Below are 27,693 nucleotides of genomic sequence, written 5' to 3'. Positions count from 1 at the left end.
CGGCAAACTTTGCGGTAGTATACCGGGATGATGCCTCTAGCTAGAGACACCATCCCGATATCATGGTTTAGAGCCGACGGTAGGCTTTCCGTCTGTAACGACCGATGTGGCTCGGGTGCCGTTTGATCTTTACTCGGGTGAGCGGGAGGGGTCGTCCCCCCCTCCCCCCGCGACTTTGCTCGGGGCTCCCGTCCCACCGGGAGCCCCGAGCACCCAGCCGGCACGTCCGCCGGCTGGATGGAGTCCCGATCAATGCCGGAAACGGCTTTGATCGGGTCTCCGATGACGTAACCTGGAGGTGGCGTCCATGACGTCACTTCCGGCTTACTGTGCTGCAAAAGGCGGCAAATTTAGAAAACGGCTTTATGCAAAAACGCAGTTTTCGGCGTTTTGCATACATGGAAGTGTAGTGGAGGGGTCTAGGGTCTTTTAGACCCTCGATCCCTCCATAAAGAGTACCTGTCACTGCATATTGGTGTCACAAGGGATGTTTACATTGCTTGTGACAGCAATAAAAGTGATCAGATTTTTTTTTAAAAACCTGTAATAATGTTAAAAAAATATAAAATAAAAAATAAATAGGAAAAAAATCATTTTTACCGCCCCGTCACCGTTAGCTCGCGCACAAAAAAAAACATATACGGAAGTCGAGCCGCGAAATAAATCGCTGTTCAAACCACACATGTGAGGTATCGCCGCAATCGGCAGAGCGTGGGCAATAATTTGAAAAAAAGAGCTACACTCTAACTCTAAACTGGTAATCGGTAAAAAAATTTAAAGCGTCGCCTATTGAGATCTCTATTGACCGTAGTTTGTTGCCATCCCACGGGGGGGGGCGCAATTTTAAACCATAACATGTTGGGTATCTATTTACTCGGCGTGACATCATCTTTCACAATATACAAAAAAAATGGGCTAACTTTACTATTTAGTATTTTTTAAATGCAGAGAAATGTGATTTTTTCAAAATTTTTCCAAAAAAAAATGGATTTTTGTAAAATCTTACCGTAAAATCCTTTTCTCTTAGCTCATTGACAGACGTAGTCCTCGGTGATACAGCACCTTCGGGTTATGTTGCCTCCACAGGAGCAGGACTAGACAGGAAATTAAAAAGCTCTGGCCACACCCTAGGGGCAGTCCCAGAGGGTATATCCTCTCTCTCTCTGCCTCAGCAAATCAGTTATGTGAAAAAGCAGTCTTTAGAGATTTTAACCCAACCCAACTCAAAAAAACAGAGGGGCGGGGACTACGTCTGTCAATGAGCTAAGAGAAAAGGATTTTACGGTAAGATTTTACAAAAATCCATTTTTCTCTAGCGCTCATTGACAGACGTAGTCCTCGGTGATACAGCACCTTCGGGACGTCCCAGAGCAGTATCACAAATGAAGGGTGGGAAAATGAAAATCAAATCCCAATCTAGAAGGCCCAACCGGTGCCAACTAGAAGTTTACAATGCTCATCCTTAATGATGAGACTCAACAAAAAAGAGAAAAAATCTTTTTTTTTTTTTTTTTTTTCAAACAGAAAAAAACCCTCGAGGTAGACCACCGGTCTCCTCAAATTGCGGCCTGCAAAACCTTGCGGCCAAATGAGGCATCCGCCGATGCCGTCACATCAATTTTATAGAATTTTGTAAAGGTATGTACCGACGACCAGGTGGCCGCCTTACATACCTGGACCACTGACGCCTGATGGCGAAAGGCCCAGGAAGTACTGAGCGCTCGAGTGGAGTGCGCCCTAACAGGGAACGGAGGACTCTGACCCTTAATAGAATAAGCCTGTACCACCGTTTGTCTAATCCATTTGGCAATGGTCGCGGCAGATGCAGGCAAACCCTTTTTGGGGCCATCCGTGATCACAAAAAGTGAATCCGTCTTACGGAATGATTCCGTAGCTTTCAGGTATACCCTGATTGCCCGAACCACATCTAAGGAATGCAACGCATGTTCCCGATGATGCTTGGGCTGAGGACACAAGGAAGGTAGTACAATCTCTTCATTCAGATGAAAATCTGAAACCACCTTAGGAAGAAAAGATGGCTTAGGATGAAGTACTACCTTATCCCTATGAATCACTAGGTATGGGGACTGGCATGATAATGCAGCCAGTTCTGACACCCTGCGAGCAGAAGTGATAGCCACCAAGAAGGCCACCTTCTGGGATAAAGTAAGCAAGGGAATCTCCCTGATGTTTTCAAAGGGAGGTTTCTGTAGAACCGACAAAACCAAATTAAGATCCCAGGGCGGTAAGGGCGCGTGGACTGGTGGAGCCAGGTGCCGCACCCCCTGGATGAAATTCCGCACCAAGGACTTGGTAGCTAAAGGCTTCTGAAAGAAGATTGCTAATGCCGAAACTTGACCCTTGATGGTGCTCAAGGCTAGCTTCTGCTCAACCCCTTGTTGCAAAAAAGGCCAATATTCGAGTCACCGAATAGGTACGTGGAGGAAATCCTAAAGATTCGCACCACGCAATATAAGTCTTCCATGTGTGATAATAGACCTTGCTGGAAGTCGCTTTCCTTGCTTTAATAAGGGTAGGAATGACTGAAGTAGACAAACCTCTGTCCTTCAGTACTTGGGTCTCGATGGCCAGGCCATTAAAACCAGCGACTGTAAAGCATGATGGTAAATTGGTCCTTGAGACCACAGACACTCCCTGAGACGAAGTTCCCACGGAACGTCTGCGACTAGCATGTCCAAGTCGGCCAGGCCGGCTTGAGGAGGCCAGCCTAGAATTTCTAGGACCACTGGCGCTGATAGAATCTGAACCAGGCGTCCCTAGAGGTATCTGGCCCCGACCATCCGAGAAAGTCTGGTCGTTTTCTGTTCCCACACATTTATCAGATACCTGATTGTTATCAGGAAGGGTGATCTTTTCTGGTTGAACCTCAGGGACCGAAGTCACCCGACTAGAGGCTACTTGGCCTATCTGGTCAACCAGATCCGATTCCTGTGAGGTATAGGGACTAATCTTAGGAAAAGGTAAAGGAAAAGATCTATTCAGGGAACGGTAACTACCGCTTCCTGTAGTACTTAAATGTTGGAAGGGAAGAATCGCACCGGTAGTAGTGGTTGATGCTCGATCTAATGTCCTGAATACCGGTGAAAACGTCCCCCCACCCTGAAACCGGGTGGGGGCGCACCTTCAGGCTGTGTACTCCTTTGCTTCGGGTTTGGCTGGATTGGTCCTCTGCTTGTCCGACCAGCCCTTCTTGAACCCTCCTGGAGGAGTCTTGCCTTTCCCGCTAGTACCAGCCGGGCGCCCTTTATGGGCGGTAAAGAAAGGTCCTCGCTTGTTGCGAGGTCCCTTAGCTTTAGCAGCCTGTGGCAAAAAAGTGCTCTTGCCCCCAGTGGCATCCTTAATGATTTCATCTAGGTTGGCCCCAAATAGACGATTCCCCTGAAAAGGGAGATTTGTCAAGGTCTTTTTGGAACCTAGGTCAGCTGACCAGCATTTTAACCACAGCACACGTCTGAGGATCACCGCTGACATAGATGCATGCCCTAATAAGGGAGTAGTGTCCAAGGCTGCGTCACAGATAAACTGTAGCCCTTGTATAATCTGTTCCATCAAATCAGATGTCTCCTGGGGATTATCTTTTCCCCTAAGGTCTTGGCGTACCATTCTCGTCCATTCCGTAAGTGTCTGGGAAACTAGACCAATAACAATTACTGGTCTAAATGCTGACCCTATCAGAGAGAAGATGGTGCGGGACTCTGCTTCCATCTTTCGATCCACCGGATCCTTAAAGGACGAAGTGTCCTCCACTGGGATAACCGTGGCTTTATTCAGCCTGGAAATAGGTGGATCCACCACTGGTGGTACCGTCCATTTCTTAATGATGGATTCCTCAAACGGATAGCGTCTAGCAATACGCTTGGAAATAGTAAAGGTACGTTTAGAATGCTCCCATTCTCCTTTAATCTGATTACCGAAACACTTGGGTACAGGAAAAACCTTCACCGTTTTGATGGGCTTGTTAGTACCAAAAGGAATCTCTGTTTCAGTTGCCTCTGCCGGTAAAGCCTCAAGTTTTAAGGTTTCCTGCACTGCCACAACTAGTGCGTCCACCAATGCTTCTTCCTGAATTATAGCGGGAGAAGAAGCGTCCTCCTCACTGTCTGAGGGGGCTTTACCTGAGACAACAGCTCTTCCAGAGGAACCTGCAACTGCAGTGACCATCTCTGAATCTGAGTCAGAGGTGTCAGATAGTATAGGGGTAGGCGGGGGTCGCTTCCTTGACCCCCGTCCCTGACAGGCCGCCTCCACCCGAGCCACCATAGACTCCAAAATTGCTGTAAATGCCTCTACACTCTGTGCACCGGCGGGTCCCGTGGCCCCCTCGAGGGAAACAGGTGGGGGAATATGTGTGGCAGGGTCCATGATAATTCCAGTCACTTCCTGGATAATATAATTCAAAAATAAAAAACTTTTCTTTTTTTTTTTTTTTCAGACCCCCAGCGCCACAAAAGCCCCTTAGTGTTACCTGCTAGGGATCCCTATCGATCGAGAGAGAGAGATAGACCCCCAGGCTCACCACTTGATGCTCAGAGTTTAACTGCAACAGGTTACAGCACTGTCTTGACAAACAGGAAGTCTTTTGGCTGGCTGCCCAGGAAGAAAGGAGGCGGCTCCGCCCCTCTGCACGCCTTCCGGCGCCTCCCCTAGCTCCACGAGGTGTTTGGATCACCTCAAACATGGCCGCCCCCATGCTGGAGACACGAGGCTACGCCAAAATGGCGGCTCGTGCGATCCAGCAAAAAAAATGGCGGCGGCCTGTACTGAATAGCGGTGTGCTGCAGGGCACACAACACTCTCTCTGCATGGGGATTTGGCGTGGTTGGCGGTACCGGCCCTGGCGGACCGCATGGCCATTCGGGAGGCCTGCTAATAGCTGGAGATCTGATTAGGAAGGCAGTCTACATGTCCGTGGCTTCTGACTGGTAGGTAGCTTATTCTTATCACCGTAAGATTCCCAGAATGCCACTGATTACAATCTTTTTAACATGTATACAATTAGATTGTTAGCTCCCAAACCAAGCCTCCTGGCTTTTTGCACATAAATCACACTCAAAGTAGGAGGATCTGTGTCATTTATAGGATAGAGAGGGACTCTATCTTACCATACAAAGAGGGGCCCGCGTTCACCACAAGACCCGTCAGGGGAAAAGGGGGAACATACTACTCACCATACCGGAACCAGGCGGGCACCAACTCCTGACAGTACCCCTCTCCACCGGGGCGGGAGGGCTGTCGACCGATATGGACGCCGTGACTCATGGTCTTTGGCGTTTCAGCGAGACGTTTAACTCGCGGGGTCAGTCCTTTAATGGGACTTTGTCGCGGCCGACCCAGCGCGGAGCTATGGCCTGCACGCGCTCGTAGGCTGAACTGGGGTGACCACCGGATCTCAACATCCAGCCCGTCGCCCAGTTCAGCTTTCTTGCTTGAAGATCTCACAGGAACACTGGAGAAAAAAAGCTGTCTAAAAAATCTTTTAAGAAAAAATCTTGCCAGGACCTAAGATCCCAGCAAGGTCTCTAGGTCCTTACTCCTAACTAGACAGAAAATAACTGATTTGCTGAGGCAGAGAGAGAGAGGATATACCCTCTGGGACTGCCCCTAGGGTGTGGCCAGAGCTTTTTAATTTCCTGTCTAGTCCTGCTCCTGTGGAGGCAACATAACCCGAAGGTGCTGTATCACCGAGGACTACGTCTGTCAATGAGCGCTAGAGAAATGGTGTTTTAAAGACTGCTGCGCAAATACCGCGTGACAAAAAATATTGCAACGACCGACATTTTATTCTCCAGCGTCTTTGCTAAAAAAATATATATAATGTTTGGGGGTTCAAAGTAGTTTTCTAGGAAAAAATACTGGTTTTAACTTGTAAACAAAAAGTGTCCGAAATAGGACTGGGGCTTAAGTGGTTAATGTGGACCTCAAGTGGTGTAGTGGTTATAATGGTTTGCTCTGCAACCTCCAATCATGAGTTCAAATCTAGACAAAGAAGAGATAATGAAATAGCTGTACATGATGTGACTTTGCAAGCGCTTCACAGTGTATGTGCCATCATGTTATCTGTATGTACTTGATGTAAGTTTTGGAGCCATAAAAATGATCCAATCTGTCAGAGTTTTAAAAATAAAACATATCTCTCCCCAACACAACTTAGGTGGAGATGGTCAGATTAGAACCTACGGCAGAGTGAGATGCATGAATCAGAGGATATGTGCAAGATCCCACTAGACCAAGGTGCTGTGTGTGAGTGCTGCGTTCACATTGACATAAGTATGAGAATTTGAAAAGCCGCGATCGCAATTCAGCCTACATCAACGCCGCTGAAGGCGGAATTCACTGTTGCTGTAACGCTGTCCAGTTCCCCACAGCGGGAGTTAATTGATTTGAACCCGGCGAGAAAAAAAAAGACAAAGCAGAGTTAGGCTGGAGGTTTAATGAATTAGGCCCAGAGTGTCAGGGGTCATGCAGCCTCATAGGACAGTCAGAGGAGAATAAAAACTCCTCTTACAGGCTTTAACCATTGCTCGGTCGGACACTGATAGAAGTCACAAGAATGCTATATAATGCTGACGAGAAAGGTATTTAGCAGTTGATATTTATTAAAATAATTGCATTTGATTGAAATAATAAATAATAATAATAATAATAATATTAATGAATAAATTGAAATTATTGCAATTAAACCCTTCCCTAGTCTGAAAATGTTTTGGCTACTTTACGCTGGACTAGCAAGCTAATTTGCTATAATAAACTATTATCCAATGTGAGGATACTAGTGCTAATTTACATCTACAGCAGTGATAAATGAAACATTTGGTTAGTTTCATCAATACTGTAGGTTGGGCTGAGATGTCCAACATATATATTGCTATAAATGCTGCATAAAACCCTTTATATAGTCTATAAATGCTCTCAAATTTTACCTTTATAGGCGTTAGACACACGCGCACTTTCCTTTGATATGTAGAGGTCAGAAAATTCTCTTATGGGTGCAGAATCTCCTGGGATACTGGAAAGAGGCACTGTAACGTAGAGTCCTGGATAAAGGAAAAAAACAATGAGGCACTGACACCAGAATATAATGAAAGATGCTTATTGGTTGGGTAAACATTTAACCCACCAATAGGGTTTTCTACCTGAATACCACCATGTTAAAGCTTAAAGCATTACAGAAATGCAGCTTAAAAAATGCTATAAAATCTTTATATCTTAGCATGTAAAACTAAAAATAACCATTGCTGCAGAGGCAGATTTACTGGAAACTGCAAACCCACAAATAATGTTGCCATCTGCTTCAATCAACTTTTATGTTTTTATTCCGTTTCTGGACTAGTGATAAGATCACACTACTTTAGTTTCACTCACTGTTTTGGAGGCCCAGAAAAATGCAGCAAGCCAAAGAGTGAGCCAGCATCCATCAAACACCAAGAACATATAATTTTTGGATGAACGTAGCCTTTAGTAGGCATGAGATGGCCATTGTATTGAGACCTTCACCGGCAAGGAGGAGAGGGAAGTTCTTCCCGGTAAAGCAAGTCTAGCCTATGAGCCTTTATTACCCTAATGCAATACAGTGAGTGAATGTTATCACCTTAGGACAGGAAGTGTGCTACTGGCAGGATCACAAGGTGAAACTAAAAGAAAAAAAGCCTGACCAAAAAAGAAAAAAAAAAACGGAAAGGTGCAAAATATAGAACGTTTATGGGTTTAGATATGTACATAGAAAAACACTAGATATGTATATACACTCACCAGCCACTTTATTAGGTACACCTGTTCGATTGCTTGGGAACACAAATTGCTAATCAGCCAGTCATATTGCAGCAACTCAATGCATTTAGACTTTCAATGTGGCATGGTTGTTGGTGCTAGATGGGTTGGTCTGAGTATTTCAAAAACTGCTGATCATGGTGCATTATCCTGCTGGAAGGAGCCATCAGAAGATGGGTACACCGTAGTCATAAAGGGATGGATGGATATGGTCAACAACAATATTTAGGTAGGCTGTGGCATTTAAATGATGCTCAGTTGGTACTCGGGGGCCCAAAGTGTGGCAGGAAAATATCCCCCCCCCCCCCCCCCCACTATTACACCACCAGCCTGAACCGTTGATACAAGGCAGGATGGATCCATGTTTTCATGTTTATGCCAAATTCTGACCCTACCATCTGAATGTTGCAGCTCAAATCGAGACTCATCAGATCAGGCAACGTTTTCCCAATCTTCTATTCTCCGATTTTGGTGATCCTGTGTGAGTTGCAGCCTCAGTTTCCTATTCTTAGCTGACAGGAGTTGCACCCGCTGTGGTCTTCTGCTGCTCTAGTTCATATGCTTTAAGGCTTGATGTGTTGTGCAATCAGAGATGGTATTCTGCATATCCTTGTTGTAACGAGTGGTTATTTGAGCTACTGTTGCCTTTCTATCATCTCAAACCAGTCTGCCTGATCTCCTCGGACCTCTGACATCAACAAGGCATTTTCATCCACACAACTGCCGCTCACAGGGTATTTTCTCTTTTTCCATCCATTCTCAGTAAACCCAAGGGATGGTTGTGCATGATAATCCCAGTACAGTAGATCAGCAGTTTTTAAAATACTCAGACCAGCCCATCTGGCACCAACAACCATGCCATGTTGAAAGTCACTTAAATCCCCTTTCTTCCCCATTCTGATGCTCGATTTGAACTTCAGCAAGTTGTCTTCACCACATCTAGATGCCTAAATGCATTGGGTTGCTGCAATATGATTGGCTGATTAGCAATTTGTGTTACCAAGTTATTGAACAAGTGTACCTAATAAAGTGGTCCTAGGGTTACAGTTCAAGGTGCTCATGGAACAAAGGCTTGCATCTATACAAGGGAAAAACATATTTTTTGGTTGGATTATTTGTAAAGGTTACTGGCTTCTTCTGCGTATTGGCCGTTTTTTTCTGAATATGTGGACGCTAATAGAAATACAGAGACCTAAAATGCACTTTTTATGAAGCTACAAAGAAATACCTACCTTCAAAAGAATACCCGCCAGGTCCTCCAGCTAGCAAAACACCTTTCTATAAAAAAAGTAAAAGAGAACTTTGTACAGTTGCTTTATCAACAGTAGCTGAAAAATGCTTGAAGAAAATTATCTTTTATATGGTTGTGCATAGCTGCCCAAGGGCTTGTGTAGCTAGGTAAATGCAGCATGTTTTTAAAAGCATTCAGTTTGAAATGCCTCTAAAGATGGCCACATAATGATCATTTATTTTTTCTATGGGCTGAACAAAAAAAACAAGCATATTCCTCTATCCATGCTATGCAGCGCCAATGAACCTATCTGGGGCTATTGTATTTTGACAGCTGGCCCTGTAGGCTGCCAAAATGCCCAAACAGCAGATTGGATCTGATTGGATGCAGCTGCTGACTGTCTGCAAATTTACCAGCAGGCTCTGTGACGGTGGTGGGTATCAGACCCCTGGCCTTCTCATCCACCTTGTGACCAAAGACCAAGCAATCTTACACCCTGCCGTCACTTGCGTAACAATGCCACTCTCAGCTGCACCCAGCACACAGATTGTCCAGCTTCCTTTTATCACAGAGGGGATATCTTATTGATCGTTTTCATTTCCTGTACTACAGGGTGACCATGTGTGGTCTCGTCACGATTAGCGTGCTATGCGGCATTCAAATATCTACTTTTTGTTAATATGTTATGTTCGGGTAAAAAGGTATGATTTGAGCACGGATTGTGAGATGTAAATTAACAATTTGGCTTGGGGAATTTACAAGGCAGCTTCACTGGACATCTGGTCAGACCCCCTGCTGTCCACGGAGACCCAACTCTTGCTAGAAGGGCCGATAAGACTTTACAACCTGCCAACCAGGATGTGTTTGAAGATAAGGCACTCTCTTGAGTGAGGGGGGGGGGGGAGGAAATACCTCTGCTGAGTACACATCTGCTGCTACGCTTAAAATGGAATTTTGCCTGTGTCACTGAACAAGATGGCTGTCCGTGGGACAAGGATGGTTGCTCGCGACAGCTTTTAGGGTACTCCGGGCACGACATCATTACACTCCTTTGACAAAAGTTGATCAAAAGATCAACTTATTTCGAACAGAGCAAAACTTGCAGAATCGCCCACTGAGAGAATTTTGGCTAGTTCCTCTGGAACCAGATGAAATTTGCACAGCGTATGACCAGCTTAAGTTTCATCTGGGTTCCTTTACAAATGCATCTAATCCTCGTCCTGACCTTCATCAAGCTGCATATGCATTCCCATTGACTTGGAAGAAAAATTATTCTGACAGCAAAAAAGACAATGTACATAGGCTTTGCAACTCCTATTGCCTCCCCAGTGCCTCAGATGAGAAGGTACAAGAGAAACTGGCTGCTATAAGTATCGCAAAGTTCTAATCCAAGAGAAGAAGGCACTCATTATTCTAACCTACATTGTAGTATAACTGATATAGTATAAAAGATCAAGATTAAAAAAGGTTAAAAAAATAAGAAGCTAAAGAGTAGGCTTTGTCCAACCTACACAGCAGGAGGGTCCTTAGATGGAAAGATACAACCAGAAATTTGAGATTGGCACTCAAAATAAATAGTCAGTATTGCAATCTCAGCAGCAAATCCAAACTCTGGTCCTAACTGCCGGTGTTCACCAGAGGGATCGGAGGTGACCATCTATAACTGCTTGGCCAATGTCCTGATTGCTAACTCCACATAAAACTGATGTAGCAAGGTTTCCAGGCCTGTGGCCTGATGTGGGTCTGCCATTGTTACCGGTTACCTCTCCAGCCCATGTGAGCTGTGACCCTGGGTGTGAGAACTGAGACATTGACAACTCCGGCATCTTTGTTTTGTGGTTTTATTGTGGATAAGGGGATGGGAGAAGGGAATGAGTGGGATACTCCTTAGGCTCAACTAAATACACTTGGGACTTCCAGGAAAAATGTCTGTTAACGCTGCCTTGACGCCAGCCGATGCTAGCCAACGCTCACTGACTCTCAGAACACACTAACTTGATAGAAGTGCTGAATTCCTCGACTTTAAGTCCAGAAGATCCAGGACTGTGGATTATAGAACTACTGACACTGCTATACTGCAAAGTCACTGGCTACCCCCCCCCCCAGTCTTGCACTGGCTTGAGGTAGTTTGTAGTAGGTTTCTGTATGGCTGCAACTCTCAACTGACACTCTGTACAATTCAGGGCCCAAACTGCAGGTGCCCCCTTTAACCTTGAACTCTTCGGGGTTCACGGACTCTGTAACCCCCTCAGTAACTTTAGGGTCCTCAACCTAGGTACCCCCTTTCCTCAGCTAGTTGATACTGGATTCTAGAACCTCTTCTGGAATGGTCCCCTTTGACACTAGGCAGACCTCCAGGGGCAATCCTCAGTACTCACGACCTGTGTAGGCTTTCCTGGGACTGGACCCCTCTCGCTCTCCGCAGGTTCTCGGCACACCGGATCCCCTCAGCACTTCCCCCAAACTTATATCCACTGCCAGAATCTTTTGTGGCATAATCTTCTGGGGTAGCTACAAGCTTGAATGAGTCCCCTGATTGGCTTCCTCCACTACCCTATGAGAAGCCTCTCACATGAACCAGTGGGGAGACTTCCCCTTTAGCAAACACATCTGGAACCCATGACACCCTAACTAACATAAATCATGGCCCTGCTGTTAGGCAGACAAGGCCCACTATACATTTACCTAGCACCTACCTGTAGAGTGCTACACTGAAAACCCCAAGGGTAATGTCCATTCTCAGAAGACCACATGGGTCCAATTTTCTGAAAGTTCTCTACACCCATACAGTGTTGTATAGTCATCTAAATCATCAAATATAAATTGAAACCAACAATGTACCATTTGGCACTGGGATAAGTTATCACTCATAAAAAAGCTATCACTATTAATTGTGTAATGCTATAAATTAGGTTTGTGTGACATATTGTATTCAAAAAGATGCATTAGGAAAGGATGTGTAATTTGCAGTCCGGTTCTAAAACCAGTTTTCACCTTCAGTTTTCACCCTGGAGCTTGCCCTTAAAAATGGCCACCATGTCTAACTCATCTCCAACCTAACCATTAAAAGCTTCTTTGCAGGCTAGGAAGAAGATAAATTATACTGCATGTAGCACTCTTCAATAGGATTACTGACAGATTTTAACCGGTTGCCGACCGCCGCACGACTATCTACTGCGGCGGTCAGCCCCGGCCAGGCAGAGGGACGTAGATCTACGTCACTTGCCTGTCCCTTCCTTGTGAGCCTATAGCGGGCGAGCGCGCGCCCGCCGCGGCTCATTCACAGGGAAGTCAGTGCGTGTGACCGGTGGACCCGATGTCCGCCGGTCACTCGCCGATCGTCGGTAGAGAGGGAGAAAGTCAGGCGGCTGATGTAAACAAGCCGCCTGTCATTCTCCCCTGTGTAGAAACAGTGATCAAACGGTTCTACTATGTAGGACCGTTGATCCCTGTTCCTACACTAGTAGCCACAGCCAATCACAGTAAAAAGCACACCCCTAGGGACACACTTAACCCCTCCCTCCCCAATAAAGTTAACCCCTTCCCTGCCAGTGTCATTTTGCAGTAACAATGCATATGTATAGCACTGATTACTGCAGTAATGTCACTGGTAACCCCAAAAGTGTCAAAAATGTCAGTCAAGGGTCCGATCTGTACGCCGCAATGTCACAGTACCGCAAAAAAAAAAAAAAAAAAAATCGCAGATCGCCGCCATTACGCGTTAAAAAAAAACACCAAAAATGACAGAAATCTTTCCCTTAGTTAGTAAACGCAATAACTTTTGCGCAAACCAATCAAAAATACGCTTTTTGCAATTTTTTTTTACCAAACATATGTAGCAGAAAACAAATTGGCCAAAAATGTTAAAAAATTTAGATTTTTACATTTTTTGGGGGGGAATTTCATATAAAAAAAATGTGAAAAATATTGTTATTTTTGCAAAATTTACGCTCTTTTTTTGTTTATAGCGCAAAAAGTAAAAATCGCACAGGTGATCAAATAGCACCAAAGGAAAGCTCTGTTTGTGGGAAAAAAAGGACGTCAAATTCGTTTAGGTACAGCGTCGCACGACCGCGCAATTGTCCATTAAAGACACACAGTAAAAAAAAAAAAAAAAAAAAAAAAAAAAAAAAATCGCAAAAAAAACCCCTGGTCAGGAAGGGGGTAAAATCTTCCGGGGCTTAAGTGGTTAAGGTTACAGTTTTATCTTAAAACTAAACTCTGGGCAAACACAGATGAAATGCATATAAAAGAGATGTTTTAACCGCCAAAGGATTTGTAGTTCTGTCCAGTCCTGAGATTTATACTGTACATATCAATTGCACTCCATTGTCTAACAGGGCAGAAGACCTGATATTTCTCTATTGCAGTTAATTAACACATGCAGGTCATGTCCCTCCCCCAGCCTGCAATTGGACAGTGAAAGAAGAAACAGCTGACTGATGAGCAAATCTTTCTGTCGCCTCGCTCTTTCTTATTATCAAGGCATTCTATGTTAGCACTACAGTATAACTGATTGATTCATTGTGCTTCTATTCACTCTCCCAGTCTGGGCTCTGCTGTGCAGTGACTGTGAGAGGCGAATACCAAATTAAATTTAGATGCTTACACTGCTTTCATTTAACCAAACACATATTTGGTTAAGTACGTATTAATAAATAGAGCTGCATTTATTTTTATATACCTGCTGAAGGTTAGCTTTAAATATGTTCAGTTATGCAAAGGTGCAGAAAGAAGCAGGTATACTGTATGTTATTAATTGATATTCTTTTTGTTTATTTTTATAACTAAAGGAATTTAACTTACCTTGCTTATTTCTGTGCTAAATCCAATCTCACAGTAGCGGTTATCTTCTGCTGCATAATTGGAGACACAAAGACATTTCCACATTTAAGTTCTTATGTAAAGGGCAGTGCAATTTCAAAAGGACATTAATGCAGAAGAACCAGTCAGAATTCTTTTATCTTATCAACCATCGGTAAGCTAAAATTGAATTATCAGTAGGTAAAAGTTACACTATATTACCAAAAGTATTGGGACACCTGCCTTTACACGCGTATGAGCTTTAACCACTTAAGCCCCGGAAGATTTTACCCCCATTCCGACCAGGGGGTATTTTGCGATTCGGCACTGCGTGAATTTAACGCACAATTGCGCGGTCGTGCGACGCTGTACCTAAACGAATTTGACGTCCTTTTTTTCCCACAAACAGAGCTTTCTTTTGGTGGTATTTGATCACCTGTGCGATTTTTTGATCACGCGCTATAAACAAAAAAAGAGCGTCAATTTTGCAAAAATAGCAATATTTTTCACATTTTTTTATATGAAATTCCCCCAAAAAAAAATGTAAAAATCAAAATTTTTAAAAATTTTCGGCCAATTTGTTTTATGCTACCTATGTTTGGTAAAAAAAATCGCAAAAAGCGTATTTTGATTGGTTTGCGCAAAAGTTATCGCGTTTACTAACAAAGGGAAAGATTTTTGTCATTTTTTGTTGTTTTTTTTTTTAACGCGTAATGGCGGCGATCTGCGATTTTTTTTGCGGTACTGCGACATTGCGGCGGACAGATCGGACCCTTGACTGACATTTTTGACACTTTTGGGGTTACCAGTGACATTTCTACAGTAATCAGTGCTATACATATGCACTGTTACTGTAAAAATACACTGGTAGTGAAGGGGTTAACTTTATTTGGAAGGGAGGGGCTGTGTGTGTCCCTAGGGGCGTGGTTTCTACTGTGATTGGCTGTGGCTCTAGCTGTAAGGACACTGATCAACGGATCTACATACCAGATCCGTTTTATCAGTGTCTTTGCAGCGAGGAGAATGACAGGCAGTTTGTTTACACAAGCTGCCTGACATTCTCCCTCTCCCCCGCCGATCGCCGAGTGGCCGGCGGACATCGGGTCCGCTGGTCACACGCGCGGGGGGGTCCGTGACCACGCGGGGGCGCGCGCTCGCTCCCTAGACCCTCACAAGCAAGCAACGTAGCCCTACGTTAGTTTGCCTGTGAGGGGCTGACCGCCGACGTAGATAGTCGTGCGGCGGTCGGCAAGTGGTTAATAGCATCCCAGTCTTAGTCCGTAGGCAGGGCCAGATTAACGTAGGGGCTATTGGAGCTGCAGCTCCAGGCCCCTACCTTTTATATAGGCCCCGGGTTGGCCATATTCACTGTTACCGCTCTTCTGTCACTTGTAAACACAGAAGTCTGGCTTCTATGCTCGCTTCCCCAGGCAGCTCCCTCAGAACCTCCCCACACAGCACGAAGGCCGGACAAGGAGGGACAGTTGCCGATGCATGGATGTGTTTATGGGCTTCAGAGACAGCATCCCATGTTGAATTAGGCATGCATGGCTGCACCCTTCCTCCTCTGGGTGCATGCCAAGGCACGGCCCTTAAGGCCCTTCAAAATCCTCAGCACCAAGCCCATGATGCTCTTAATCCGGCCCTGTCCGTAGGGTTCAATATGGAGTTGGCCCACTCTTTGCAGCTATAACAGCTTCAACTCTTCTTGGAAGGCTGTCCACAAGGTTTAGGAGTGTGTCTATGGGAATGTTTGACCAGTCTTCCAGAAGCGCATTTTTAAGGTCAGGTACTGATGTTGGGCAGAAGGCCTGGCTTGCAGTCTCCGCACTAATTCATCCCAAAGATGTTCTGTCAGGTTGAGGTCAGGACTCTGTGCAGACCAGTCAAGTTTCTCCACTCCAAACTCGCTAATTCATGTCTTTATGGACCTTGCTTTGTGCACTGGTGCACAGTCATGTTGGAACAGGAAAGGGACATCCCCAAACTGTTCCCACAAAGTGGGAGCATGAAATTGTTCAAAATGTCTTGGTATGCTGAGACCTTAAGAGTTCTCTTCACTGGAACTAAGGGGCCAAGCCCAACCCCTGAAACAACCCCACACCATAATCCCACCTCCACCAAATGATTTGGACCACTGCATTAAGCAAGGTCCATAAAGACATGGATGAGCGAGTTTGGGGTGGAAGAACTAGACTGGCTTGCACAAAGTCCTGACCTCAACCTGACCGAACACCTTTGGGATAAATTAGAGCGCAGACTGCGAACCAGGTCTTCTCTTCAACATTAATGCCTGACCTCACAAATGCTCTTCTGGAAGAATGGTCAAACATTCCCATAGACAGACACACTCCTAAACCTTGTGGACAGCCTTCCCAGAAAAGTTGAAGCTATTATAGCTGAAAAGGGTGGGCCAACTCAATATTGAACCCTACAGACTAAGAATGGGATGCCATTATAGTTCATGTGCGTGTAAAGGCAGGCGTCCTAATACTTTTGGTAATATAGTGTATATTGCTTATACATAGAGTTTTTACATAAATGTGTGAACATAATCTAAATCCATGCAAAGAAAAAATATAACACACAGTTTCATTCAGCCCATGGACACAATGTTGAGTGCAGGGTGACATGCACATTCCCCATGATAGGACATCACCAAGGTGCCCTGTGCTCAGTGTTGTGCCACAGAGAGTTCTGCAGAGAAAACCCAAGGAGACCCCTGCTCGTCATGTGATTGGCCTGAAAAAGCGAAGTATTAAGAAAAGCAAAAAATATAAAATGGTGGGGCTTTGGGAGGGATACACTGATGGGCTAAGCCTGGAGTTGGGCCTGAAACATATGAAATTATGTGTATGCGTGATTGTAAATATACTGTTTATATTCACGGAGGCAGCCACATCTCCTTATATGTGCATAAGGCCAATAATAATATAATCAATAAGTAGTCAATACTGGTATCACTAGAAGAACAGGCCTGTAAAATATTAAATTCTACTTTAAAAAATTACCCTAATAAAAAAAAAAGATAAAAAAACGAAACTCAAAGTGTAAATCTTCTGATATTCTACTACATGATCTCATGTTAAACCTGAACCACTGGCACAAAAAAAAATTATTTTAAATATATTCCTTATGGCCACAAAGGATATAAATCCAAATCCAATTTGTGTGCACTAAATGCATTTTGTAAACTAGTTAATTATTAGTTAAAGTAGCAGTGATATCATCACCTGGGCCAGTGCTAGGCTATTTTGTGCCCTAGGCAAGACCAAATATGTGCACACCAGCCCCCCCCCCCTCCCAAAAAAAAAAAACTTTAACATTTTCAAAAACGTTACAAAATATTAAAACAAATAAACATGAAACTGCTGCCGGGTAAGAGGAAACAGCGGGTCGGGAGAGATCAAATAGGGGCCGGGAAAGAGAAAACAGGGGTGCCAGGAGAGATCAAAGCAGGGCTTGGGGGGAGAGGAAACAGCAGGTTGGGTGAGATCAAAGCGGGGCTTGGGAGAGAGGAAACAGCGAGTCGGGAGAGAGGAAACAGCGGGGCTGGGAGAGAGGAAACAGCGGGGCTGGGAGAGAGGAAACAACAGGTCAGGAGAGATCAAAGCAGGGCTCAGGAGAGAGGAAACAGAGGGTCAGGAGAGATCAAAGCAGGGCTGGGAGACAGGAAACAGCAGGGCTGGTAGATTGGAAACAGCGAAGCTAGGGGAAATCAAAGCGGGGCCAGGAGAGAGCACAGCAGGGCTGGGAGAGAGCACGGGGGGGTTGGGAGAGAGAACAACGGGGCTGGGAGAGAGGAAACAGAGGGTCAGGAGAGAGGAAACAGTGGGTCGGGAGAGATCAAAGTGGAGGCGGGAGTCAGGAAACAGCAGGGCAGGGAGATTGGAAACAGCGAAGCTAGGGGAAATAAAAGCGGGGCCGGGAGAGAGCACAGCAGGGCTGGGAGAGAGCACGGGGGGGGGGGGTTGGGAGAGAGAACAACGGGGCCGGGAGAGAGGAAACAGAGGGTCAGGAGAGAGGAAACAGTGGGTCGGGAGAGATCAAAGTGGAGGCGGGAGTCAGGAAACAGCAGGGCAGGGAGATTGGAAACAGCGAAGCTAGGGGAAATAAAAGCGGGGCCGGGAGAGAGCACAGCAGGGCCGGGAGAGAGAGAGAGAACAGCGGGGCCGGAAGAGAGAGAACAGCGGGGCCGGGAGAGAGAGAACAGCGGGGCCGGGAGAGAGAGAACAGCGGGGCCGGGAGAGAGAGAACAGCAGGGCCGGGAGAGAGGAAACAGCAGGGCCGGGAGAGAGGAAACAGCAGGGCCGGGAGAGAGGAAACAGCAGGGCCGGGAGAGAGGAAACAGCAGGGCCGGGAGAGAGGAAACAGCAGGGCCGGGAGAGAGGAAACAGCAGGGCCGGGAGAGAGGAAACAGCAGGGCCGGGAGAGAGGAAACAGCAGGGCCGGGAGAGAGGAAACAGCAGGGCCGGGAGAGAGGAAACAGCAGGGCCGGGAGAGAGGAAACAGCAGGGCCGGGAGAGAGGAAACAGCAGGGTCGGGAGAGAGGAAACAGCAGGGCCGGGAGAGAGGAAACAGCAGGGCCGGGAGAGAGGAAACAGCAGGGCCGGGAGATCACAGCGGGGCATGTTTCTGTATATGCCAGTGTCTTGTGAGGACCAGCACTGATCATCACTGTGCTGTACAGAATCTGTGCAGAGCTGTGGGAGGGACCCAGCAGGCTCCACCCACTACAGGCTGCCTGTAAACAACAGGAAGGGGAGGATTCAAGACCAGATATCCAGCACAAGGGGAGATAGCAGCATTGAGCAGTCTTTAGTACAAGAAGCTCCTGCAGAGGTAAAGTTTCACATTCAATTACTGCCCAGATCTGGAAGAAATCCATAACCACCAAGATTCATATTAAAATACACATGCTTCTTGTAGTTAGACAAGATTTGCTTATGCCCGAATTTAGCTTTAAAATACTTTTAAAGACCTTTTTTTCTTATACATTTTTAAAACTTTAAGTTTTAAAATAGGATTAAGGATCAAGTAGATTTAGCTAGCTGGGATATAAACACAGAGGGACTCTGTCCCCAGTGGACTAGGTAAGAAAGCACCTGCCTGTGGGGTTTTACCTTAGGGGGCTAGTTGTGTTTGATCTTGCATGGAAGATCATGCATAGCTCTACTATTGTGCCTCGCACCCCCCTCCCACAGCACAGATCAAAGGCAGAGGATAGGAGGAGAGTGGGTGAGTGACACCATTGGGGGGCTTGGTGTCACTAGAAAAGCTGGTGCTTTAAAGGCTGATAGGATAGGAACAAAAAACATGGACAGCATTCAAACTTGCAGGAATGCATTTGCAAAGCTACTGGGGTTTCTTTGCTGTTTATAACTCAATTATCATGCACAGGGTGAACTTCCTCTTTATGGTTATATCATGTGTCAATAACCATTTCTCTGGTCACTTATTTTGCATCTATTAAAATATGGCCAGTTGCTGAATGTTACACACAATATGAATTCCACTGGTGAACTTTCTCGGTTTTGGTTTGTCGGCATGGAGCAAACTCATGGAATTTTTGCAGGTCCTCAGTAAAGTAGCAGGCCCCTGTTGGAGTCTTCCCTGAATGTCCAGTCAGGGAAAAACTGAAGTCCTCAAAGTTATATTGCTGAAGGGGAGCACAGGCCTGGAAGAACGAGACAACAAAGTCAAATGGATTTTGAACTCCAGCTCTACATTTATTCATTCTTTTCAAATATCATAAAGGTTACAAAATGGTTGTTTAATTGGTTTTATATTATTTGAAAGCAGCACGGTATACATTAAAATTCTCTTTTAGAGGAATTGTACACTTTCAATTGTTTTTGTTGCGTTAACTAGGTATTAGTGTATTTATATTCCTTTTATTTTGTTTTTTTTTAATTATTGTTTTGCCTTATCTTTTAGCTTCGGTTCACAGTAGGGCGACCTGTGAGGCGACCTGGTTGCCTCACAGGTCGCTGTAGGTCGCCTCCCATAGGGAAGCTGCGGACCCGTTCTAATAGGAGCGACACAAGTCGCTCCGACCTAGAAAAAGGGTCCGGAGCTTCTTTGGGGCGACCAGGAGGCGACCGCCATAGACTTCAATGTTATGAAGTCCATGGCGGCCGCTCCGAGGTCGCGGCGCGCTGCTCGCACTGCGATCTCGGAGGTCGCCCCGGGAAGTAGCGTCGCGGTAGTGTGAACCGGCGCTTAATGTTTAATGACACATGTGGTGTTTGCAGTTTGTAGTGCACAATCACACTTTCTTTTTTTTTTTTTTTTTTAATACTAAGAACATGTATAATACATGTCAGAGAATTCCCAGAGTACTAAACACAATAGGATATCTATAGAAGCAGTACAGCAGACAAAACAAACTCCCTTTGTCTGATTGCTCAGAATTATACATTGCTTTGCTTTGAAAAATGAGACTAGAGCACCACCTGTTAGCTTGATAGAACACTATATTTTATTACTACGCAATATTCTATATCTACAGTGCCTTGAAAAAGTATTAATACTCCTTGAAATTTTTTAAACATTTTGTGATGTTACAACCAAAAACGTAAATGTATTTTGTTGGGATTTTATGTGATAGACCAACACAAAGTGGCACATAATTGTGAAGTGGAAGGAAAATGATAAATGGTTTTCAAAATTTTTTACAAATAAATACGTATGTGAAAAGTGTGGCATACATTTGTATTCAGCCCCTGAGTCAATAATTTGTAGAACCACCTTTCGCTGCAATTACAGCTGCAAGTCTTTTTGGGAATGTCTCTATCAGCTTTGCAGATCCAGAAATTGACATGTTTGCCCATTCTTCTTTGCAAAATATCTCAAGCTCTTTCAGATTGGATGGAGAGCATCTGTGAACAGCAATTTTTAAGTCTTGCCACTGATTCTCAATTGGATTTAGGTCTGGACTTTGACTGAGTCATTCTAACACATAAATATGCTTTGATTTAAACCATTCCATTGTAGCTCTGGCTGCATGTTTAGGGTCCTTGTTCTGCTGGAAGGTGAACCTCCACCCCAGTCTTAAGTCTTTTGCAGACTCGAACAGGTTTTCTTCTAAGATTGCCCTGTAATTGGCTCCATCCATCTTCCCATCAACTCTGACCAGCTTCCCTGTCCTTGCTGAAGAAAAGCATCCCCACAACATGATGCTGCCACCACCATGTTTCACGGTGGGGATGGTGTGTTCAGGGTGATGTGCAGTGTTTTCTGCCATACATAGCGTTTTGCTTTTAGGCCAAAAAGTAAAATTTTGGTCTCATCTAATCAGAGCACCTTCTTTCACATGTTTGCCGTGTCCCCCACATGGCTTCTCGCAAACTCCAAATGGACTTCTTATGGCTTTTTTTCAACAAAGGCTTTCTTTTTGTCATTCTTCTATAAAGGCCAGATTTGTGGAGCGCACGACTGATAGTTGTCCTGTGGACAGATTCTCCCACCTGAGCTGTGGGTCTCTGCAGCTCCTCCAGAGTTATCATTGGCCTCTTTTCTGCTTCTCTGACTAATGCTCTCCTTGTCCGGCCTGTCAGTTTAGGTTGACGACCAAGTCTTGGTAGGTTTGCAGTTGTGTCATACTCTTTCCATTTTTGGATGATGGATTGAACAGTGGTTTTGGAGCTTTTCAAAGCTTGTTTTATTTAATATAACCTAACCCTGGTTTAAAATTCTCCACAACTTTATCCCTGACCTATCACAATGCTGTTTGTTTACTAAGGTTCTCTAACAAACCTCTGAGGGCTTTACAGACCAGCTGTATTTATACTGAGACTAAATTACACACAGGTGGACTAATTAGGTGACTTCTGAAGGCAAATGGTTCCATTAGATTTTAGTTAGGGGTATCAGAGGAAAAGGGGCTGAACATGGGCATCCGCAGAACTTTTTAAAGGGGGGGCAACATTTTAAGGTCAAATATACAGGAGGTGACCAGCGCTATGGAGTTTATAATAAATACAATAAAAGACCTAAGGTGTAAGCTGCCAACAACCAACCCAAGAAGGGTTAAAAATGAAAAAATGTAAAAGAGGTTGAGAACGGCGCTACCTTCAAAAGTGCTAACATGCCAGATAAACAGTAAATAAATTATAAAGTGCTGACGTGCCAAGTAAAATAAATAGTGTTTTTATATAAGGTGCTCCTGTGATGGGTGGTCAAAACCCATGACGGGTAGACCCTTTCTAGCAGTTACCCATTTATAAGTGCTGGTGCAAAATAAATTGAAAATGGAAATAAAACAGAAGCAGTGCTTTTTTTTTTTTTTTTTTAATTGGAAAGTATTATAGTGATCAGTGGTAGGTGATTTTATAAAATTCCATATAAACCATAAGTGTTTTTATTGAAAAATGATAAAGTAACTCTGTTTGGTCTACTTAAGACATATATATATATATAAACTTCTCACATCACTTCTAATCACGGATATATCACGTTGTATAACAACAGGTCATTGTTTTATAAATTATTGAGTTACTTTATCATTTTTCAATAAAAACACTTATGGTTTATATGGAATTTTATAAAATCACCTACCACTGATCACTATAATACTTTCCAAAAAAAAAAAAAAAACACTGCTTCTGTTTTATTTCCATTTTCAATTTATTTTGCACCAGCACTTATAAATGGGTAACTGCTAGAAAGGGTCTACCCGTCATGGGTTTTGACCACCCATCACAGGAGCACCTTATATAAAAACACTATTTATTTTACTTGGCACGTCAGCACTTTATAATTTATTTACTGTTAATCTGGCACGTTAGCACCTTTGAAGGTAGCGCCGTTCTCAACCTCTTTTACATTTTTTCAACATTTTAAGGTCACCCATGCTCCGCCTCCTTTCAACAATATCATGAAGGGGAGGGGCTTAGTCATTATACTTATTTTGAGTATTTATTTTTAAAGCTCAAACAGCAGCATTTATTTTTAAAGCATTTGTGAACCTAAAAAAACAAAACATTGATCCTGTTCCCTTAAAGCATGCTATACAGCAAAGTGGTTTGCTGTGTAATTTGGCCCCTTCTATCACCTAAAATACTTGGCTGATCCTGCCTGGCTATGTCCTCCCCTCTGTAAACTGACCACGGTATACCATGGCTGCTGAGCCCTGACACTGTGGTCAGTTTATGTACCTCCGTCATCCGCAGCCCTCCTGTCCTCTCCCCCCTTCCTCCCTGCATGTCTGCTCCTGTGTCAGTGCCCCCCTTCCCCTCCTGCTGCTGTAGGTTTATTTAAAGTTTCATATCCTGTCTACAGTCTGTTTAATAATTCTGTGTGCCCCTGTCTCTGTGTTTTATAAAAATAAGCCATTCTGTACAAGTTTTCAGAGCGCCACTCGCCGCTCACCTGACCCTCCGCCTCTCTCCTCCTCTCCCTCTCCCCTCCTCCTCCCCTCCCGACTGACATCAGCGAGGAATCCTTGGCCCCGCCCACTGCAGACAGCTGTCAGACGGGGAGACGAGAGAGCCAACGGGTCAGGTGAGTGGCGCTCGGCCCTCTGAAAACTGGTATAGAATGGCTTATTTTTTATTAAAACACATACACAGGCACACAGGATTATTAAACAGACCAGACAGAATTGTATAAAGTGGCTTAACAGGGGAAAGGGGAAGTTGAGATTCCAGTGGGGGGGCATTTGCCCCCCCCCCCTGCCCCTACCTGCGGACGCCCATGGGGCTGAATACAAATGCACACCACACTTTTCAAATATTTATTTGTAAAAAATGTTGAAAACCATTTATCATTTTTCTTCCACTTCACAATTATGTGCCAATTTGTGTTGGTCTATCACATAAAATCCCAATAAAATACATTTATGTTTTTTGTTGTAACATGACAAAATGTGGAAAATTTCAAGGGGTATGAATACTTTTTCAAGGCACTGTACCTAACCTAAAAAAGTATAACGTCTTTTTTGTGTCCTGACCATGATAATATAAAAAGAAAATTTGTACAAAATTTTACACAGTTACTTTAAAATAAACATGTCCAATTTATAACTTTGGATCCCTGTGATCAGGTGTCTTATTTCTACACTTATCTGGGTGGCGGGTCTATATGTATTATAACACTGAGTAAACAAAATAGAATCATACCACAATGCTTGACTTCCAAGTTCTAACAGTTGCTCCAAGCCACTGATCGGACTTATAAATAGTCATTCTCCCTTCGCTTGTTTTAAATGTGTCTCCTGTAGAAGAACAATATTGTAAATGGTAGAAGGAACAAATACCAGATATAGAGTATAGTATCAATGTCCCAGAGGTTGAGGGAACAAGGAGGACAGACAAGGGTGCCCAGAATAGAAAATCTGGAAAATAACTGGTAAAACAAACAGCAGATATCCAAAGTAGGCAGGAGCACAGTTTATGAAACAATAACAATTTCAAGATTGTGTCTATTTGTGCAGACTGCTGCCCAGAGCCTGATCATCCACAAGGCTTGGTGGACATCCAATGGGCCCAGCTACAATGTATTTATTGAAATCCTCATCTATGTCAATTGATGGGTTGGAGAAGGCAAAGCTGCTACCTTGCCTAGGGGCAGAGATGTATAGTAACTAAGTAGAACTACTTCACTACTGTACTTAAGTACCGAAAGGTGGTATCTGTACTTTCCTAGAGTAGAATTTTTTTCTCCTACTTTCACTTTTACTTCACTACATTTTTTCGATGATTTCAATACTTCTACTCCGATATTTTTTTTTGCGCTGCATAGTTACTCGTTACAATTATAAAAATTACCACTGCCAGAACAGTAGATGGCAGGTTTCATGAAGCTCAAAACATGTGTATTATCAGCGCATACGAAAATAAATGCTACTGTATGTATAAATAAAAGCTGCAATTGAAATAATAAAAACAATATGATGTTTAAACTTTTGACTTCTTTCTTTAATAACTACATAACACAGTACTTGTACTTTTACTTTCAGTACTTGAGTAGCAATTTTTTTTTCAAAACTACTTGTACTTTTACTTTCAGTACTTGAGTAGCAAAATTTTTAAAAAACCTACTTGCGATACTTAAGTACAAAAAATGTTGAATACTTAGTACTTCTACTCAAGTCACTTTTTGATCTAGCACTTGTACTTTTATGGGTTTCGAGTACTTTATACAACTCTGCCTAGGGGTCCATTCTGCTTTAGTCCTTTGTTGCTTGCCCTAGCAAGGGGGTGCTAGTCAGGGGTTAGAAATGTGGCCAAGTACCCCCCTCTGCAGCCCATGGATGTTTATCCTTAACTCAAAGAATGTACAAGTAATATATAGAGAATAATTATATTATTATTATACATTTTATGCAACTCATATTCAACTTTACCTGATGGATTAATAGGTATAAGGGAGCAGCTGCTGGTCTGTGACTCCCATGGACATAAGAACACACCTCCGCCACTACTGACATTCGGGACTGACGTGTTCAGTTTGGGAGCCCCCACAACTATGTTCATTCTATAAGAAGAAAGCAGAAAGATTTATGTCACGCAGACATGTATCATGTACTGCACTTAATAAGCTGGGAAATGTTACAACAAATGTTTTTTCAAGCTATGTTAACTTTCCTTTTTCCAGTTATTTTTATTGAGTTTGGTAATAGAAAAATACATTTTAACAATAGACCATGTACATTTCCATATAAATCATATGTATCACTGTCCCCGTAGGGCTTGCTGTGTGATTACGTCTTGGGCATCCCTCTGATTACCTTGCATAAAGTCACTAGGTGATTTTTCGCACACCCATCCTTATTCCCGTTTGCTCGTTACTCAATAAACAGCCCAGGGTATTTGGTTTTGTATTTATTGTTGGAACTTGGATGGAAGAAGGAAATAGAAGAATACTCCAACTAAACTATTCACAGTAGATAAGGACAACTCTTCCTTGGTCTCACCAGAATACTTGTGAAAGCAGACACACTGCTTTAACCACTTGCCTTCTGTGCACTTAAAACCCCTTCCCATCCAGACCAATTTTTAGCTTTCAGTGCTCTCACACTTTGAATGACAATTGCGCGGTCATGCTACACTGTACCCATATGAAAGTTTTATCATTTTTTTCACACAAATAGAGCTTTCTTTTGGTGGTATTTAATCATCTCTGGGTTTTTTATTTTTTACAAAAAAAAGAAAAAAGACAGAAAATTTTGAAAAAAAAAAACGTTTTTCTTATTTTCTGCGAGTAAATTTTGAAAATAAATAAATTTTTCTCCTTCACTGATGTGCGCTGATGAGGCGGCACTGATGGGCACTGATAGGCTGCACCGATGGGCACTGATGAGGTGGCACTTATGGGCACTGATGAGGAGGTACTAATATGCCGCACTGATAGGCGGCACTGATAGGTGGCACTGCTGAGCACAGAGGTGGCACTGCTGGACACAGAGAGGCGGCAGTGACGGGTGGCACTGATGAGCACTGATGAGCAGCACCATCAGTGCCCACACATTGCCCATAGTGCTGCCAGTCAGTGCTCATCAGTGCCTAGATGAGCAGGCACTGATGGGCACTGACTGGCAGCACTATGGGCACTGATTGTCGACACTGATGGCGGGCACTGTGGGCATTGATGGTGGGCAGTTAGTGTGTTTAGTGTACCTTTGTTGTAATCAGGGCACTGGTGATCAGTGCCCTGATTACATTTTTCTTTGTCCCCGACGGCTGATCGACTCTCTCCTTCCTCACACTGCAGGCTCTGTGTGAGGAAGGAGCGCTGGCGATGAGAGATGATCTCATATGTTTACATATGAGATCATCTCTCATTGGACGGTCCGATCACGTGGTGAATGGCCGCTGTGATTGGCCATTCACCACGATCTGTGATCGGCTGTGTCCAAGGGACACGGCCGACACAGATTTTTCCCGATGCGCGCTCGCGGGAGCGCGCGGGGAGCCTGTGTCTGGGAGGCCGTTTAAAGACGGCCTCCCGAAAATGTGAGTCCGCGCTGTAGCCGAAGTACGGGAGGTAGTTAACCATACTGCCACTTGTATGGAAGAATTAAGTCTTCTTACTCTCTCTAAGAGCAGGCTTAATGCAACTACTTTATCTTTCAGGATACTCTCTAGCATCCCCTGGACTGACACCTGTCCACAGACTTTTCTAGTTGAAGGAATGGCCCTCAGGTCGACTACCCAAGCCCGCTTTGTAACTTCTACAGAGGAGGGGCAGCTGCCCCTTCCCTCCGGGACCCCGCTCTTCAGTTGAAGACCCTGAGCACATGTGCCCCTGGCATTTATACAGTCACCCAGCATGCAAAGAGGCACTTTCCTCTACCAATAGCCAGGGCTGTAAAAATGCCTGTGCCCTCACTTGTCAGGTTTCCTCCCACTGTCCAATATGCCTCCCTGTTGGACCAGTGTGAAATATTCAGACAAGCTGAGCTGCACCTGAGCACCATGAGCAGACCCTATCAATAGATCCTTCTCCCTAGTTGGCAGAGAGCACTCTAAATATACTTGGCAATCTTCCTGGTAAGCAGAAAGACCCCAAAATTTACTATTTTCTAGCACCTACCTAAGAGGGTGCTACACATATTCAAAGCAATATACAGTATACCATAGTGTTTGCTATTGGTACAACAAAGATTCAAACGTGGAAGTATGCATGTTGCATGTTATAATGTCTCCAACAGATATTTCTTGCTAAAAAAAAAAAAAAACAAGATCATACCTTTCATATTGAAAGTGGCTTTGTTATTTTACAATAATTTAACATTTTATTATGAACATATACATTTTACATATACATGTTCATAATCAAAAAAAGATATGAGTAAAAAAGTTTATTACACACCAAGGACCCATTTCTTTTTATTGTCTGTTTTTTTTCATCCACCTCTTCCAACGTCG

At 44.1% G+C, this 27,693-nt stretch overlaps 1 protein-coding gene across 1 annotated transcript in view; it reads right to left on the bottom strand.

The window, feature by feature from the left end:
- Nucleotides 1-27,693, bottom strand: part of LOC309566191 (integrin alpha-IIb-like) — a 110,297-nt gene that overhangs the window by 66,745 nt on the left and 15,859 nt on the right. Inside the window, exons 2-7 of the mRNA XM_082271277.1 lie at nucleotides 25,170-25,300; nucleotides 23,944-24,038; nucleotides 19,325-19,499; nucleotides 13,826-13,875; nucleotides 9,021-9,066; nucleotides 6,942-7,055 (exon numbers count right to left, since the gene is read on the bottom strand). Of these exons, the coding sequence (XP_082127403.1) occupies nucleotides 6,942-7,055; nucleotides 9,021-9,066; nucleotides 13,826-13,875; nucleotides 19,325-19,499; nucleotides 23,944-24,038; nucleotides 25,170-25,300 (611 nt within the window). The remainder of the gene's footprint in view (nucleotides 1-6,941; nucleotides 7,056-9,020; nucleotides 9,067-13,825; nucleotides 13,876-19,324; nucleotides 19,500-23,943; nucleotides 24,039-25,169; nucleotides 25,301-27,693) is intronic.

This window comes from Pelophylax lessonae (assembly GCF_965119305.1).
Source record: "Pelophylax lessonae genome assembly, chromosome: 11".
NCBI lineage: Eukaryota > Metazoa > Chordata > Amphibia > Anura > Ranidae > Pelophylax > Pelophylax lessonae.
Note: the sequence above shows the minus strand (reverse complement) of the source record. Positions and strands in the feature narration are given on the sequence as shown.